The sequence below is a fragment of the Tasmannia lanceolata genome, unplaced genomic scaffold, assembly GCF_043159265.1.
Source record: "Tasmannia lanceolata isolate RefF3 unplaced genomic scaffold, GAP_Taslan_0.1 ptg000006l, whole genome shotgun sequence".
NCBI classification, from domain to species: Eukaryota; Viridiplantae; Streptophyta; class Magnoliopsida; order Canellales; family Winteraceae; genus Tasmannia; species Tasmannia lanceolata.
Genome location: NW_027518683.1, coordinates 9,826,422 through 9,844,449, shown reverse-complemented (window position 1 = coordinate 9,844,449; position 18,028 = coordinate 9,826,422). Strand labels below are relative to the sequence as shown.

Below are 18,028 nucleotides of genomic sequence, written 5' to 3'. Positions count from 1 at the left end.
AAAAATAGAGGACAGAGGCTGGGTACGGTTGGGGTTCTGTTCGGGTTGTCAAGGCTTCAACCCTAACCCAACCTGAAATTAAATTAGGTTGGCTTTTCCCAACTCTAACCCAACCCAACCCAACCCAACCCGAGAAAATGCCAACCCAACCCGAGCCAAAATCAGGTTGAACTCACACAGGTCCACATCCAACATCCGATCGTCCTAGCTCCAACTGTTTTTGTCACGCCCAATTAAAGCAAGGACCCACAAGATCGACGGTCCCTATCCATCCTAATCCATGGATATCGGACCATTTGTGAAGAAGTAAAAGAGACTCTTTTTTGTGGGGGTAGGTAGTAAGACACAACTCCGTCAACACGTGGGCGCCCTACTAAGGGATACACCTATAAGCTACCAAAAGAAAATTTAATCAGTCGGTGTCATAGGACTCGAACCCTAGACGTAGAAGCTCTGCTCTTTTTAATATCATTTTTGACTGCCCTAGGGTTTGCTTCCCCATCTGCTCTAGTCATTGATTCCCCCCTCTGAATTTGACTGTTTTTTCTTCTGCAATCGAAGGATCTTGTGTAGGATTCTTCTTGGAGTCGCTATGAAGCTAACGGTGAAGACCCTGAAAGGCAGCCATTTCGAAATCCGGGTCCAGCCTAACGATACGGTGACTTTTCTTCTTTCCTCACTCTACTCAATTTCATTATCTGCACTCTTAATTCCTTCGTTAATCGCAATGTTATACAACGAATCTTTTTGTTTGTCTTAAGTTTTTTTTTCTGGTCCTGTTGAATGATTGTAATTTTGTTATATTAGTCTATGAAACCTTAAAATTCTTTATCGGAAACGAGAGTGGCCTCATTTGATTTTAGGTGGTCTTGACCACAAATAGCTCGGTAAGATTAAAATGTTCTTTCTTATAGGAGGAAGATAGAAAAAAGAAAATCTTGAGTTCAGTTATGCTGAATTGTTAGGTATATGCCACTTTGAAGTTTAGTAAGTCTTCGACTGGGCATTTTGATTGCTCAAGTGGGTGAGATCCCAAAAATTTGAGCAATTGTTCATTATGCATACCAAATTTCAGTTTCATATGGAAGCTGATATATTAATTCTAGTTGGGGTTTCTGTATTTTTTTGGTTGATGTAGTTTCTAAATGGTCTGCTGAGAACCTTACGTTTTGACATCTTTGAGGCTTATGCAATTCTGCCTCGTCTCCTTGAGGCGTAATCTTTGTATTTTGTTGGGATTTAGGGTGCCATTTTGCTTTGCTTCAGGTTTGACTGCATTGGGTAGTCTATTACAGGTGATTTATGATAGTCATTTAGAGAGGAATGAGGCATGGGGATGACTACGAGCTTTATGATATGTTTCAGCTTTGCTTGCCTTAGGAATTTCCAGAGGAGATCTATGATCTCAGTAGGGGACGATGATTGTTGACAATGAAGATGACTTTGAAGGATGGCGTGGACAGATTTGCTTGTAGTCGAAATCCTATATCAATTCCTTTTCAAGCTATCTTTGTATCTCTTATGCTTTTGCTCCCTTTTCCTTAATGTAATTCATCAATTTTTTAATCCCCCAAATATGTCTAATCTTCTGACCCTTCATGCCTTTCAGAAACTGTAGAGGCACAGTCTCTTATGCTCTCGAAACAAGTAGTGCCATGAAAATATAAGCATCACATTTGGTTCCCTCACCCTAAAAGCCAAGATATCAATCTCCTCAAAAGATTAGATATCAGCCTTTCCTCTCCAAAAGTGATCAAAAAATTTTCACCACTTATTGTTCCCACCTTTTTGGACCCTAATCCTTAAGCTCAAGTTTAATGTATCTTTTCTTTTTTTGAATGGTAAGTTTAACGCATCTTTACTTTGTCTTTTCTTTTCTTATTTTCATTGTTAAATGGTTTCATTGTCTTTTCTTTTCTTTTGCTTTGAGTCAGTGATTGACTCGGTTGACTTCTCAGAAATTCCTTTGGCAGTTTCCATTCAAGTGTGAGTTATTAAATATTGTTTTCTTTTAGAGTGGTGTATTTATCACTTTATTTGGACCTCTATCCATGGTTTCAAATTTCGATTTCGGAATGCGTTTCGGTCCTCATCGAAACCGAAATTTCGGCCGAAATCGGGCAAAATAAAATTAACGGCTATTTTAACTCGCAGATTTTCGACCGAAATTTCGTTAATTTCGGCTGAAATTTCGGGATAATATTAAATAATTATCAAATATCGAGATTTTTGGGTGAAATCCCTTAAATTTCGGGGTAAATGAATTTCGGGCAAAATAAACGACCGCTTCGGGTATTCCCGATTATGGTTTCGGTCGAAATTTAAAACCATACCTCTATCGTACTTATTCATAATTTCATATGCCAAAGTGCATCACTATGTACTTCGAGATAATGCTGGCTTAATCAAAATCAAGTGGGCCTTATTGGGGCCAATCGGTCAAAAAGACTCAAATGAAGCGGAGGTCCAAGCTATTTTGTAAGGAGTCCATCTGGGTGGTTTTCGGGAGTTTGACAACATCATCGTCAAGGGACTGTTTTTTCATGTTTTTGTTGGTTTCCATGTTCTTCGACCATTTGGTCTTATGGGGCAGTCCTTTTTAGCTATTAACAATATTCTCGTTACCTTAAAAAGAAAAACAGTGAAAGATTATGTATTAGTATGCTTTAATTCATATAATTGCATATCTTGGAAGTTGTGAATTAGAAATTGAAAATTGAAAAATTCCTCTCCTTCTCAATAGATTATGGCTGTTAAGAAGAACATTGAGGAGGTTCAAGGAAAAGACAACTATCCATGTGGACAGCAATTATTAATTCATAATGGAAAGGTCCTGAAAGATGAAAGTACACTAGAAGAGAACAAAGTCAGCGAAGATGGTTTTCTTGTTGTCATGCTTAGTAAGGTACGTCATTCTCTCCCTTTCATATTTTGTGGAATAGAGGTGTGTCTTGCATACATGTCATCTTTAAGATTTTTTATGGGCCATTTTGTTTTTTTTAGGGTGTTTTATTTTGCTAAGGTGACCACTTTAATGAGTACTTTTAGTGCAGTTGATGGTTTAGTTGCTTCCACTTGTTTATGTCTACTTTTGTCAACTTGATTGATGCTTATTCATTTTGGAAACAACCTATTATATGTCTCAGTCTATCTCACTAGAATGCAATTTTTTATTGAAGAATGTCTCAGATTTTAATGACTGTCTTCAAAGTTCAAAGTACTTATGAGTGTTTATTATGCTTGTTTTCCCTTCATGCTGTGGATCAGTGTCCGTCATTTGCAATGCAACCACCCAAAGGGCCCTATAAACCTTCACGTCATTACTTAATAAAGATAATGACAGGATCTTTGACAGCCCAATTATTGGAAATTTGTAGGACAGGATGAATCACAGTTGAGGGGAAGATGGTGGTCCAGATTCTGAAATTTCAATATTTTTTTAACTATCCACTTAGATGATTAAGGAAATCGTTAGAATATAAAAATTTTCATGAAACCATTCAAAAACATGGAAGTGGGTATTACTTTTACACTTTTTTTTCCTCAACACAGATGAAATGAAATTTATTAAGAGAAGTAGAAAACAGCTCTATATACCCTATCATATATGCTATAACTTTCCCCCATGACCATTTGAGAAACAGCTTGTGCATGCAACAAAGGGCTAAGTATAACCTGAACTTGTGGTATTTAATTGTTTTTTCTTTTTTTACACAGTGTTGGTAATTACAAAATTACCGGAAACTTAATAAATTAGTTGATTGATTACCTTGAGTTCTTAAAGAATTTAAGAGCATTTTGAACAATTTTGTCCTCATGTGGGGTCATTATTGTTATAATCATTTTCCGGTGTCAGAACTCAGAATATCCTTATCTTTTTCTAAACTCAGAATATCCTTAATTTTTTCTAAACTTCAGCTGTTCTTTTTCTCTTTACTAGTGATATGAGTATACCTCCTATTAGTCACATGGAGCTACTAAAAGATAAGAATTCCAAATGAACATGGGGAAACAATGCATTTCAAGATTTCATTCTCTTGTAATGAGAAATTATGTTTTCTCAGGACTATGACAGGTAAGAGATCACAGAGAGAGCTTTTGAAAAATTTTGTCTTTTTTTTTTTTTGAATGGCTTGAACAATTTTGTCCTTTTTTTTTTTTTGAATGGCTTGAACAATTTTGTCTTAATGCAGGCCATTATTGTTATAATCATTCTCCAGTGTCAGCATCCCTATTTTCCGTACTTTACATTTTCTTTTTCTTTTATGATTGATAGGAGTTTACATCCTATTAGTCACGGAACTACTAAAAGAGAAGAATTCCAAATGAACATGTCGAAACAATGCCTGCTCGAAGACGTCTCTTTCATGAGATTCTTTCATCATTAGTGTCCCTGTGAATATGATGAAATGGTGCCTCTAGAACCTTGCATATGTCCAAACTTTTTTACGGTAATTTCCTTGTGTACGGATCCTCTTTGCTAATCCATATATTAGCATCCGAAGAGTGTCATTGGAGAAAAAGTAGCGAAGATCTTAAACCAATGGAACTTGACAAGGCTAGCCTCAGCCACTCAATTAATCACAGCAACAGTCTCCCTCTCATGTACGCCAGGCCAGCTTACTTTGACATTTGCATTTTGGGGATCATTTTGTTACCTTCACATTTGAACCAAAATTGGTAGGAAAATGTAGATTTTTAAAACTCATGTGTTATGAATGTATGAACTTGTAGAAACATCATGGGTTCTTCTGCCATGGGGCTCATGGGGTTAATAGGCTTTTGATGTCAGTTTATTTCCATAACGGGCATCTAAAGGACGATCTTCTCTTACATTTAAGGAAAACCCTAGGGAAGCATGTATGCATTCTCCCAATTGCTAGCCAGGCCCTTGTGTGAAAAAGAATGTCATTCAAGCCCCCACTTTATGATTGGTATGCAATTCCAATATCCTTAGTTAAGAACCGGGGAGGCTACACGCACTACTATGTGGAGGAAGAATTAGTGTTCACACATAACCATATGATTTTGTAGGATGAAGATTTTTCAAGTTAAGAAATGCATTGATTTTTTACTTAGAAAGTATTAGGGGCTGTTTGGATACGCAGATTTTAGAATCCCGGTTTTTAGTTTGAAAACAGTGTAAAAGATGGTTCATGATCAAGCTGCTGCCGCTGTCCTGGCAGCGTTTCTTGGATTTAAAGTGAGAAAATCAGGTTTTAAAAATCTCTCCTGCATCCTAAGATTTCTAAAACCTGGAAATATGGGAGGATCTGCTACTCTCTTGCTGACGGAAAGAAGGGCGAGAAGTAAAAAACGAGTCAAAAACGACGGCTGGTCCGCTTCTTCTCTCGTCTCTTAGCTACAATTTTGAAGAAATCCCAAATTCTAAAATCCGCGTATCCAAACGGCCCCTTAGTGTTCCCACATTACCATATGATTAGGCATGGTAAAGATTTTTCAAGTTAAGAAATGCATTGATTTTTGACTTTCACCATTCCAAAATAGTTAGTTCTGCATCGTAGAGGCTGCACCCACAACTATGTGGAGGAAGAATTAGGGTTCCCATGTAACCATATCATTAGGTAGCATAAATATTTTTCATGTTAATAAATGCATTGTTTTGTATTTTCACCATTTGAAACTGTATTCACCCAATTATGGACATTCTATGAACTGCTCCCAACTTCTATCTTTGAGGTCACTACTGTTAGATTTGTTTGGTTGTGTTGGTCACCCCTGAGCTACTATTTCTGTTGTGATTCATTATTACGTGCATTATGGCTTACTTAAAAGTGATTAGTATGCTGATTTCAGTCTAATTTTCAATTTTTGCTGCTGATATCAATTTAATATTTTTTTTCAACTGGATATGCATCTTTGATGTTCAATTAGTTTATTTCCCTTCTTCCTTTAATATTGTTTTCTTTATAACATCTATGGTTCTCATTCTTTTGACAACTACAGGTCAAAACCTCAGGTACAACCGGAACCTCATCTGCTCAGGTATTGTTACCCATGCTTCATTCAAGTGCTTGCGGGATGTAAACTTTTCTTCAGAACCATTTAAAATGTTTGGGAGCACTGAACATTATTTCTATGTTTGAACAGCCCCCGGCAACTGCACCAACTACCGTTCCTACTACTTTACCTGAAGCCCCTTCACAAGCACCGTGAGTTGCCACTTTATGTTTCTATTTATGTTACTCTCTCAATTTGTTGGTGGCAGTCATGAATGTTTTCAAAATATTCCTACTACAGGGCCACGCTGAGCACTATGACTGGCTCTGACAGAACACCGTAAGTTAATACTTTATGCATTTTTTAATGCCACTCCCTCCATTTGTTAATGCCAGTCATGAACGTGTTCGAACTATTCTTACTATAGGGTCCCAGTAAGCACAACTGGTTCCGATGGAGCAACAACAGAGTATGTGTTCCATTTCTAAATTTGCCAATTTTCATGTTTGTTATATTTGCTTCAGACAAAAAATTAGAAAGAAAAAATATTGTTGGAACTCATGGGATCGAACCATTCTAGTTATCTTACTCTTCCAGTTGAAAGTGGTAACATTCAAGTACTACCTATACTTGACAATTGTTGGATTAGTTTTCTTTATATTGCCACTCAGTATTTTTTCACTAACAAAGATTATTGTCCAACTGTTGCATTTCTCTCATCTGATTTTATTTCACTTTTATTTTGGTATGGTCACATAGGCTTACCGGAGTACCTAGGAGTGATTTGTTACTTTGTCATTAGTCTACATCTCACAAACATGTTGATTCTTCCACCCTTTTTTTTAACCTCGAGTTTATCTAGGACCAGGGTTGTCACCTTAAATTTTAGATAGAAGAGGACATGTCGCCTTGCTTCAAACCCGAAAAAACAAGAATGAATTCACGTGCGGCCATAACTGCAGGAGTGGAGGTACATATAGCATGGGGGTGGCCATGGCCCCCTAATGGCTTGCAAAATCCCTTTTATTCAAGTGTTGATGTTCTTCTCATCAGTCTTATTATCACCAAAGTTAGTAAGCGGCCCCCCAATGACCAATGCATGCAAAGTGCAAAGTAGTCCGGACCCCCAAGTGTAAATTCCTTGCTCCGCCCCTGCATAACTAGTATTGGCGTGCCGAGCCTTGTGAAGCAGAACAACCAGAGAGAGAGAGAGAGACAGAGAGAGAGAGATGTTGGCGCATTGTTAGCCGAGAGACAGACGAAAGGGGTAGAAATGATGGAGATGGGGGCAGCTGCCAGACAGCTGAGAGTGAGAAGAAGGGGAGAGGAAGAGAAGGGAAGGAGAGAAGGAAAAAAATGGGGGGCGCACCCAAACAACAAGGGAGAGATGGTTCTTTTCCACGGTTCTTCAAAAAATTAGGGTTGAAGTGAGGGCTTTGGTGTTTCACATGGGGAGGCATGAGTTTAAGTGGTGGCTCATAGTCATAGCATAGGGGAGCCGGCAATAGGATATAAGGGCTGATTTTAGAGATTTCAATGGTGGGCCGTGATAGAGGGCCAATGGGATATAAGGAGCTTTTAAGTGTTTTAAGTGGTAAGGTTAACCAATAGAGGATATAAGGTCTCCTTTAGTGGGTATTGAGCTTGGATCTAGGGTGGTGGGCCATGATGTTATTGTGGACACCCCACACATCTAGGGCCTATCAAATGAAAACTAAAATAACTTGAATAAAATTTTAAATAATCAATTACACAAAATAAACTAGCCTACATCACAACTGGGCATGCATGCTTACATGTGCATGTACATATACATGGTAGGCACTCATTTTACTAAACACATGCATGCTCATAATTATAATCTTGAGTAAATTTTGTTTTTTGGAAAGTAAACAGGAATTTTTTTCATTATTTGTCATGTTTCCTTTTTGTTTCTTTCTCTTTTGTTTGCAACTGCATGTGATACTACTTCGTATTTGTTGCTGATAGCTGTATTAGCTTTGACTAGGTTAAGAGTGTCAAAAAAAAAAGTGTCAATTTGCATTTATCTGACCATCTTGTCTGCACAAGGTTTTTTTTTTTTTTTTTAAATGGTGTCTGCACAAGTATTAATAGCCTGTATTTGCATGAAGATGTGCATTCGTTATCGTGCATGTTCTACAGATGCATGCAAACATTCATGAATGCTCATTGAAATGAAAGCATGCATGAGAAATGGGAATATGCATCTGCCTACGTCCCCATACGGTTTAGTCTTACCATTGTTTTTCAATTTATCATGTTACCAACAATTTATACTACTTAATTTCAGGGTCCCCGCTGATGTTTATGGTGAGGCTGCATCCAATGTAGTCGCGGGTAATAATCTTGAGCAGACGATTCAACAAATTATTGATATGGGTGGTGGAAGCTGGGACCGAGAGACAGTCTTGCGTGCGCTTCGTGCAGCTTACAACAATCCAGAACGAGCTGTGGAATATTTATATTCTGTATGACTAATTACAATAGCCCACCAATTAATTATGATCCTCTCCTTGTGCTTGGTAACCGATAACTGCCTATCTTCAGGGTATTCCTACAGCAGCAGAGGTCGCTGTTCCAGTTGCTCGTTTCCCTTCGAATCAGACTTCAGACCAAGGGGCTAATACCACGACTGAACCAAATCAAGCAGGGGCAGTGCCCATCTCTGGATTACCCAATTCTTCTCCATTAAATATGTTTCCACAGGTGAAATGCATGAAATGCTGCACCTTCGTTGCTGGGTACAAAAATTTCATCTATTTGCTTTTTACGCATCTTGTTTTCTATTCTGAATTATAACTTCTCCAGGGAACACCCAATCCTGGTGCTGGCAGTGGAGCTGGGTCCCTTGATTTCCTTAGAAACAACCAACAGGTGTGGTTTCTTTTTACGCTCTACTATTTTTAAAAGCATGAATCCGACTCTTATGTCTTACCCAATGATGCATAGCGTGTAACTTTCATGTCTCACTATTCTTGCCTTGAAATATCTTTACCATCACTTATTTAATGTGCATTAACTTTAAAAAGTACCACTATGTTAAACAATATCTTTGGTGTCGTTACATTAAACTGAAGAGCTGGGAATTAGATATTGCATAGGAGTTGAAGGGGCCAGGAATAGGCTCGAAACATGGCGTCTGGCACATTTCTTATTGTTTGCTAGGTTCTCTTCTTGGGAAAAAGGCTTTGTTGAGTTGAGTTGAGTTGAGTTGAGTTGCTAGGTTCTCTTGCATATCATGTACTGTGTTGAAAGCTAGTGAAGTTATTTTGATGGGACTGTGACCTGTCAGTACTTACAGGCTCTTTTCTTTTGTTGTATGATAATCTTTCATTGTTTGTGTAGCAATCTGGTCAGAATACGTGGTGTTGAAACAACTTCAGCCCTCAGTTCAAAATAACACTACAAAGAACCTTAAGTGGACAACAAGCAGCATTAAAGCTGCTTTTATCTGTTTCTTTCTCCTTCAGACTCTAGTTTGCACTCATTATGCCACTCATTTTGCTAAATGGTATCGGGAAACTGTGGCCAAATGGTCCTCTAGTTTGCACTCATTTTTGCTAAGTAATATTAGCAACAGAAACAACTATAAGCTGAGCTCCATAATTGCTTCATTTTGATCTATGCATCTATTAGCTACTTGTATTTGTGGTACTTTTGAGAACTGAAATTATTGTTGATTGTTTTGTAGCTTTATATTTACATATGATTTTACTTTCTCAGTCCAGTGTTTCACCCCTCTTTGAGATGCACTCTTTTTCTTGCCAAAATTATTTATACAAGTTCTAGTAGCCAGATGACGGATAATTTTTTTTTTTTTTAAACGACAGCTGTATTAATATTCATACAAAAGTTACATAGAGGAGCGACCAGGAGTTAAAAAATTCATCATATGATGGCCTAGGAGATAACTCCAGGCCCTGAAAAACAAAAAATCCAAAAGCTATTCCCCCTTTCCCATTCCCTTTACACCCACCGTTCCAAAACAGGAATTCCAATTTTACGATCTTCCTAGAAGATCATTCCTAAAAAAACCTTGATTAATCTACGAAGAAGAAACCTTTGCGATCTTCTCCGAAGTTCTAGTAGCAAGATGATGGATAATAAGTACTCCGAGTTTCCAAGAAGAAATACTGATGCCTTGCTTGTACTCGTGTTGCTTTTAGGAATAGCCCAATTTTCAACTTATATATTTTCAAGTTCTGACTTGGCTTACATGATTTATCATTAAAATCTGAATGATCAAACTCAATGAACTCCTTCACCTTGTAATCTTCTGTTTTTTCTCCAGTATTGGTTCGTATATACGACTATACGAGTTTTTATATGGTGTAAGGCATTACAACAATACGGCAGGGCTACCACCCTTGATATTTGATCCAACAGCAGCTCACTTTTTGAGAAGCTGCTGTTGGATCCAATATCAAGGGTGGTACCCCCACCGTATTGTTGTAAGGCCTTACACCATATAATTTCTCCGTATATACTAGGTTTCCTTTCGGATTATGTATTGGTATTTAGCTTGGATAATAACCAATAGCTTTCTAATCTGTTTGTTTCTGTGGCTACATACTCATCTATCAATTCTATTTTGTGATTACTGCTGGATTTTAAGACATTTTTTGTGCCGTCTAGTTCCAAGCATTGCGTACAATGGTCCAAGCAAACCCACAAATTCTCCAGGTCTGTATATTCTTTCTTGGAGAGCTTTAATTTGCTAACTAAAATTTCTGAGTTCACTGTTTGAATTGCTGGTTCTGTTACAGCCAATGCTTCAGGAGCTAAGCAAGCAGAATCCTCAACTTCTAAGATTAATCCAGGAGCACCATGCAGAGTTTCTTCAGTTAATAAACGAACCTATTGAAGATGCTGAAGGGTAAGCACTTGACATGCACTTTTCTTGTTTTTTTCCAGGTAAATAGTCAGCTTACAAGATAATTGGCACTAATCACACTTTCCCTTAGGTGAATTTACATTTTATTGGATTGGCAATCATATTTTAATGTCATCCGCACATCATTGGATGTCCATATTTTGATACTTCATGAAGTCTGTGGCTAGGGAAACATGCATATACTTTTAAAAATATATATAGTTTGTTCAATCTTACGTTGGGAAAAGATGTTTTTCTGTTGAGCTTTCCTATCTGAACTTTTATTTGGTGGTCAATGTTTCAATTGCAAGGAAAAGATGTTAGAAGTTGAACTTATTGTCCAAGTATCGAGCAAAATACATGTTGCACACTAGGCTTAGAGACATGTTTGTGCCAGTGAAGTCATTATCTGACTTATTGGATGATGATATGTGCAGTTTTTTCCAGCCATGGCATCCTCTTTTTTTTTTTTTTTTTTTGGCAATAACTGTATTACGACATCTGGGACGAGGCATCCGACTCATGTAATCAGCAGCTACGCCATGCCCAGAAAGAGAGCAGTGTCTTCATTCCTATCCATCCCAACCCGATCAAGTCTTATATATGATGATTTCCCTTCTTAAAACAGGCCATACTAAGACAGTCACTTCAACAGAGTTGACCGGACTGAAATAATATGTCATCACGAAATGGGTTTGCACCACCTTACAGTAGAATACTAGTGAGCTGTATAGCCATCCTTTTCCTTGCCTCTGCCATCATGACGAAGCCTCTCCAGGTTAATTTGCACAACCTGACCTCAGATTGGATGAAACAATTCTCAGGAAACCTATAATTGTACATGACTGTTCTGGTATAGTAGTAGAACCTGACTCTGATGTGCACGGAAACCAGAATACATTTCATCACTTGCTTGGTTCCCTATATCATATCTACTTCGTAACACCTTTCCTGCTCTGTTGATCATCTTGGGTTATTTCCAGCTAGCCTTTATTCTCTGATATTATCTCCGCTGCTGCATAAAAATGCCACCAGTTATAGCAAACTATTAGCTTCTCCCAATGCATTTACATATATCAACAGGCAAGATAATTTCTCGGCCTCTTCATTAGCAATTCTACGAATGTGTTGGAATTTTGGTGCAATGGTTGCTACTAGATCCCTAATTTTTGAGATGAGGTCCTCTAGCAGCCACGGGCTTACAGCTTTATTACTCGCCCAAGATATGACGTTTGTCGAGACCCCTTCAATAATCAGCTGTCTCGATCCATCTGTTACAAACCACCTCAATCCTCATAAAAAGGCTCATGCTTCTGCTTCATTGGCATCACAAATACTCACCGGTTCTAAGGAATTTAGAAGAAGTTGCCCATTTAAAAATAAAAAAAGATGCGGTTTTCTCTCCTTCCAAATATGCCAAATTATGATGTGTGGAACTAGTCTCTACATTGCCCAGCCTACATCTCCAAACGGTCTGCCACTCCACTCCAGTAATATCGTCATATCATCTTGATGGATCTTTGAAGCCGTCCCTCAAGTACGAAGCTTCTTATGATCCAATAGTTTTTCATTACATGAGTAAAATACACACTCGTCATTTGAACATTCCTCATTTTGAGTAGGTCACACATGTTGATCCTTTTTCTTGCCACCATCCAAGAAAAAGCCACCACTCTAGGAGGTGCTGCTGCTTTCCGAATCTTTATACACTGAGAATCTTTCTTATTCAATGATGCGAACCCGTAGAAGAATGTTTAGGGTCCAAACCATCCAGTCCTCAAGATTAGGAGAACTACAATAATAAGAGCTAGTATTGCTTTGCCAAAAGGGCTGGGTTTAGTTATCTAAGCTCTTTTTTTATTTATGAATAGCTGTTATCTAAGCTTTTATTATCATGTTTCTGTGTGAACACGTCTTTAGAATTTCTGTTCTATAATATCTAGATTAACTTTATGAATTATTCATTCTAATTTGATTCAATTGACATTGGTATTCGGCTGCCGATGTTATTTAATATATCTTTGTGTCGTTAGTTCACCTTTGAATATGCCCATGCCATTGTTGCAATATTTCTAGATTTCTGCCCTGTAAGATCCGAGCTTATATAACATATTAAATAAGCTGCTGTTAATCACAGTTCAAATACCTACCATCAAGCTGATGGCTTCATTTTTTATTTTTTTTGTTTCAAGGGATCTGTTTGAGCAGGCTGATCAGGACATGCCACATGCCATCAGTGTGACGCCTGCAGAGCAGGAGGCTATCGAACGGGTATGGCTATTATCTTCTATACATGCTTATTTGTTTTACAATCATTTGTTTCCCATTGAAACAGTCTTTGACCAGTGAGTGTCTTTGCTGTTTAGCTCGAAGCCATGGGATTTGACAGAGCCCTCGTAATTGAGGCATTCTTGGCTTGCGACCGGAACGAAGAGTTGGCAATCAACTATTTGTTGGAGAATGCTGCTGATTATGATGATTGACAGGTAATGGTACCTTTCCAATTCTTAACAGTTTTGCATTAGTCTTAGTGCCCCTCCAGGGATGTAAACCTCGTTTATCATAATTTCCAATCCTTTCCATCATTTCAAAAAAAAAATGTATTGAAATTTGTTTGTATTCATAATTCTCTATTACATGATGATATAGTTATCACTTAAAACGGAGTATTATGTTTTCTCACACCCTGAGAAGAGCCCAGAGAGAGTTGAATGATATTATATTGCTGACTCTTTAGCTAAGCAGGGTGTCTATTACATGATGATATAGTTATCTCTTAAAATGTAGTTTTACGTTTTCTCACACCCTGAGAAGAGCCTACAGAGTCAAATGATATTATATTGCTGACTCTTTAGCTAAGCAGGGTGTTATAGAGGTCCCTTTTAGCAGCACAATCTCTGCTCTTTTTGTAATCTGTATTTTGCTGCTGTCTTAATTAATTTTGTCATCTTTTCTGAAAAAAAGAAGAATGATAGTATCATCATCATCATACTCATCATTGCTTGTAACTAAAGGACCATGGTCTGTCCTAGGTAACTTGCAGCAGGTATGAGCAAGAACTTTCCTTCTCCAAATCTGAAGGCGCATGCAAGTTTGGCAAATGGTCTGGTTGTGTGGTATGCTGATGATCAGGGGATGAACCATTGTTTCCATTCTGAGCATAATGGGCTCTTTCAAAAGCTTTCCTGAGCAAGTGGTGATTCTTTTCTGGGTATGTGTCTTAATCTTATCCTGACATCCACAAGTAACGCCCAATCTGATAAATTTGGACTAGTTTTTGTTTGGTTGGTTGGTTGGTTAGTTGTTTTGTTTTGTGGTCTATTTGTTTTTGTTTTGTTTTTTCTTTCGTGTTCTGCTGGAACAGACCAAACTGCCTTTCATGATATTTATTATGTAGAGCGTTATTCCTTTTCCATGTCCTAAATTTCCATCTCTGATCATTTCTCGATGATCGTCCGAAATTATGAAAGATCTAAGGTTTGGGTTTCTAAATTTTTAAATGGGATGAAGGGATATGCTGTAGTGTTAGGCTAGTAAAGCTTCCCTACCGGTGAAACCATCACCACCGGATGGGGTGGTAAGAGCTGGTCTCTACTTGATCACGCCACCACCTGGAATGCAACCAATTGCTAGGTATGTCAATTGGTCACAAACACCAGGTCATTTCTCTAGTACATATTGCAAATGCTGGTTGATACGTGTATAACTAGCTTCATTTTATTTTATCTTCAGATAACAAATTTACCCCATGTGTGCCAAGCCGAACTGATAATGTAAAAGGCTGAACAGATATATAAAACATGGGCAGTAAAATTTCAGTTTTGAGTGAAATAATATCATTATCCATGTTATGTAAGAACCCTGGTGTTCGCGGCCTTCTGGTATTCTCCCCTACTGATCAATGTCTTGCTTTGAATTGTGTTGCCATGGGCTCCGCAATCTCTCATCGTTCTCTCGAGCAGTGTAATCGACTAGCCGCTTGTGCACCCTACTTTCCCTCAATACCCTCTCTTTTTTCTTCATTTTTTCTCCATTCTCTAAATGACGGATGAGGCATTCTGTAGATGAGCTTCTCCAAAAAAATATGTCAAAATGTTAGGCGAAGTTTTTCATTGATTGTTATCTGTGTACCAAACAGCTTCATATAGGAAATGATACCAGCCCACTTGTTTTGATAATAACGCTCATTATATTTCGGGTGTGTTTGTATTACAGGAATGAGGAATCGGAATGGATATCAAATTCCATACCCATACCAATTCCCTTGGTCAAGGGAATGACAACTCCGATTGTGATGTTTGGATGGGTTTCTAGAATCAGGGAATTGTACATCTGCCTTCCCTCTCCCAAACCCTCTTCTCTCTCATCAGTGATTTCTAATGCTTCTCACAAACACGCCTTAGCTCTTCTACCGAGAATCGTTTTGGTTGATCAAAAATCCTGACCAACAGAAAGATCCAAATCCTAACCCTAAGAAAGCGATACCAAACCCTAACTAATTACAGCTGCTTGTAGTAGGGATTCGACTAAACCCTATAAACATCACCAAGAGAAAGATCCCGTAAGAACAAACCCTAAATAAATAAAAAACTAGTAGAAAAAAACAGATTCACTAGGAAAAACAGGGTATTTTGCTGAAACAGCCCTAAAAGAATCGGGTTTTCCTTTTCTCCATTTGTCTCATACTAAGAAACCAGGTATCTTGCCCACACAACCCTTGAAAATTTTGAGTTTGCTTTTTTTCCTTTCATCTCAGCGAGAAAACGCATATTTTGATTACAGTCCTATAACATTGCAACTACAGAGCTTGATGATGGGCTCTGTAAGTGCCTTGGACGGTGATATTCAACAATGCTGTCATTGGAAAAGGGAAGAAGATGATGAGAGAGGGGAGGCATGGTTTTGGGGTAGCTGTCTTGGAGAGAGAGATAGAGCTTTGGAGTGGATGTTTGAGAGAGATAGATAGATGGGATCAGAATACCACCTACTTGGGCGGGTAACGTAATCCGCCCGATATTCCAACCTTATTTCCGCTTAGGGTCTCCATACCCTTTCCTAATTTCGTACCAAACGTGTGAATCAGCCCAGAAAGAATCGGACTCCCATTCTTATTTCCTAATCCCATCATCCAAACACGCCATTAGGGAAATGATTTCAGCACAAACATGTCTTAATAGCATGCGCTCATGTATCTTGTCTTTTAGTATTTAAAGAGCTGTAAAAGGTTTATTGACAATTAAATACTAAAAGACAAGATACATGAGCTCATATATGAAAATATAATTGTGCTGAAATCATTTCCCTATATTTAGCACTTATTTTTAGTGTTGATAGCTTCTAAGGAATTGTAATACTCTTTAATAATCTATTCTAATCAGATAAATTTGAGATAATGTGAGTATTGCCATAGTGTGGATATCATTTCCCTTCAATATCTAATCAGATAAAAGTGAGTTCATTCTGCTTCTCATAATAAGAAGAAATATTTCCTTTTTTCCACATGTTTAATATGGAAGTTCATTTTAGGCCCTGGATTGCAGAGATTTTTGGAAAAAATTTGCAAAGGAAAATATTTATAAAATTTCCTACTTTTTTTTACACGTAAGGAAGATAACAGGAACCAACCCTATTCAAGTTTCAGGGACCTTCAATTAATGATAATCTCTCTCTAAATTAATCATAATTATATCATTGTGGAAATAATAAAAAATCCCAAGAAAAAGTTTTCCTTCATAAATGTTTTTCTTGCAATCCAAACGAGGGCCAAGGGAATGGAAAATTTACAGAGGAGAAGAAATCAGGATTACATGCAACACATCATAAAATAACTGCTCAGTTAAGTGATAGAAATTCAAAGAGAGCCTCTAAATTCTCATTTGTGGATTCTGAATGTATGGTTGACGACAGTAAAACCTCCATCAACGACGAGGTTATGCCCGCTAACGAATGCAGAAACATCTGAAGCAAGAAACAAAGCTGCTTCTGCTATATGATTTGCCTTCAAAACCACACCTTGCAGATTGGATAAACTGCTGGCAATCTCTTCCACAAAGCTACTGCTCCCTTCCATCCCAAACTCTTCGAATGCACTACAAAGCAATGGTGTGGCCACCGCATAAGGCGATACACAATTAACTCCTATCCCATACTTTCCAAGCTCACTCTCAACCGATCGAGCCAACCCCACGACCGCATTCTTTGACATGGTGTAATCGTGCAATCCGACCCCACCAAGTACCTGTTGAAGTATAAATGATCAAATAACACTAACTCATAACAGCTTAAGCTTTTTGTGTAGTTGGTTGTTTCATATGGGGGAGTGTAAAGTATAAATGGTTCAAAAACACAAACTCTAACAGCTTAAGCTTTTGGAATAATTGGTTGTTGTTTCAGCACCGATGCCGCACTCCCCGTGCAGATTATGCTTCCATTGGTTTTCTGGTCAACCATGACCCGAGCCGCATGCTTGATTGTTGTGGCCATACGTTGACGGTAAAGATCCGATCAAGATCTGTCATGTTCATGTTTAGGATGCTCGGATTGTGTCGGGCTCCGCCGATTCCGGCATTGCTGAACATGATGTGGAGATTCCCGTATATGTCCAATGTCTTTTCTACCATTGCCTGGACTCGTTCTTCCTTGGAGACATCACAGTGCACGTATGTTGCACGATCGAGACCTATTGATGCGGCAACTTGGTGTCCGAGATCATCTTGGATGTCTGCAATTACAACCAGGGCCCCGTTCTCGGGACGCACTGTTGCCTCGCCGATTCCACTTGCCCCACCGGTGATTATTGCTACTTTGCCTTCTAGCCTGAAGAGTTGCTTCTCATCAAGATTCATGGCCACAGTCTATATAAAATATAAACACAATATGAAAAGGGAACTATTTGCTAAGAAACATTCATAACGAAGTGCGCCCAGTGGATCAGACTGTGCTAGGAAATGAACCCCACTTGATCCCACAGCCTAAAAAGTCCCAACAAGCAAAGGCCAACTTTCCCTTACCATTGATCTCGATCAGATACTGAATCTAAGTGGCCCATAGTACGTCAAAATGTGAATGTTTTCTCCCAACAATAAAAAAATCTCAGAATCTGAATCTACACTCCCTTGATTTTAGTAGGGTACTCCACACAGCAAACTAAGGTAACAGTATGTGTCTACATGA

The 18,028-nt window shown here is 38.3% G+C and overlaps 1 protein-coding gene and 1 pseudogene across 4 annotated transcripts; one reads left to right on the top strand and one right to left on the bottom strand.

Annotated features, from left to right (window-relative positions):
- Nucleotides 1-402: 402 nt before the first annotated feature.
- Nucleotides 403-14,270, top strand: RAD23B (Rad23 UV excision repair protein family). Of its 4 annotated transcripts, none has more exons than XM_077382088.1 (14): nucleotides 403-658; nucleotides 2,744-2,905; nucleotides 5,968-6,006; nucleotides 6,112-6,173; nucleotides 6,262-6,300; nucleotides 6,389-6,430; nucleotides 8,273-8,450; nucleotides 8,530-8,688; nucleotides 8,791-8,856; nucleotides 10,618-10,665; nucleotides 10,749-10,858; nucleotides 13,048-13,126; nucleotides 13,222-13,341; nucleotides 13,902-14,270. In XM_077382088.1, exons 1-13 carry the CDS (start codon nucleotides 593-595, stop codon nucleotides 13,336-13,338), a joined length of 1,167 nt encoding a protein of 388 aa, XP_077238203.1. In that variant the 5' UTR covers nucleotides 403-592; the 3' UTR covers nucleotides 13,339-13,341; nucleotides 13,902-14,270. The 4 variants fall into 4 exon arrangements, with proteins under 4 accessions (XP_077238203.1, XP_077238202.1, XP_077238201.1 ...); XM_077382087.1 differs by having other exon boundaries at nucleotides 13,899-14,270; XM_077382086.1 differs by having other exon boundaries at nucleotides 13,888-14,270.
- A 2,335-nt stretch (nucleotides 14,271-16,605) lies between these two features.
- Nucleotides 16,606-17,700, bottom strand: LOC143878715 (short-chain dehydrogenase reductase 3b pseudogene; annotated as a pseudogene).
- Nucleotides 17,701-18,028: the final 328 nt, after the last annotated feature.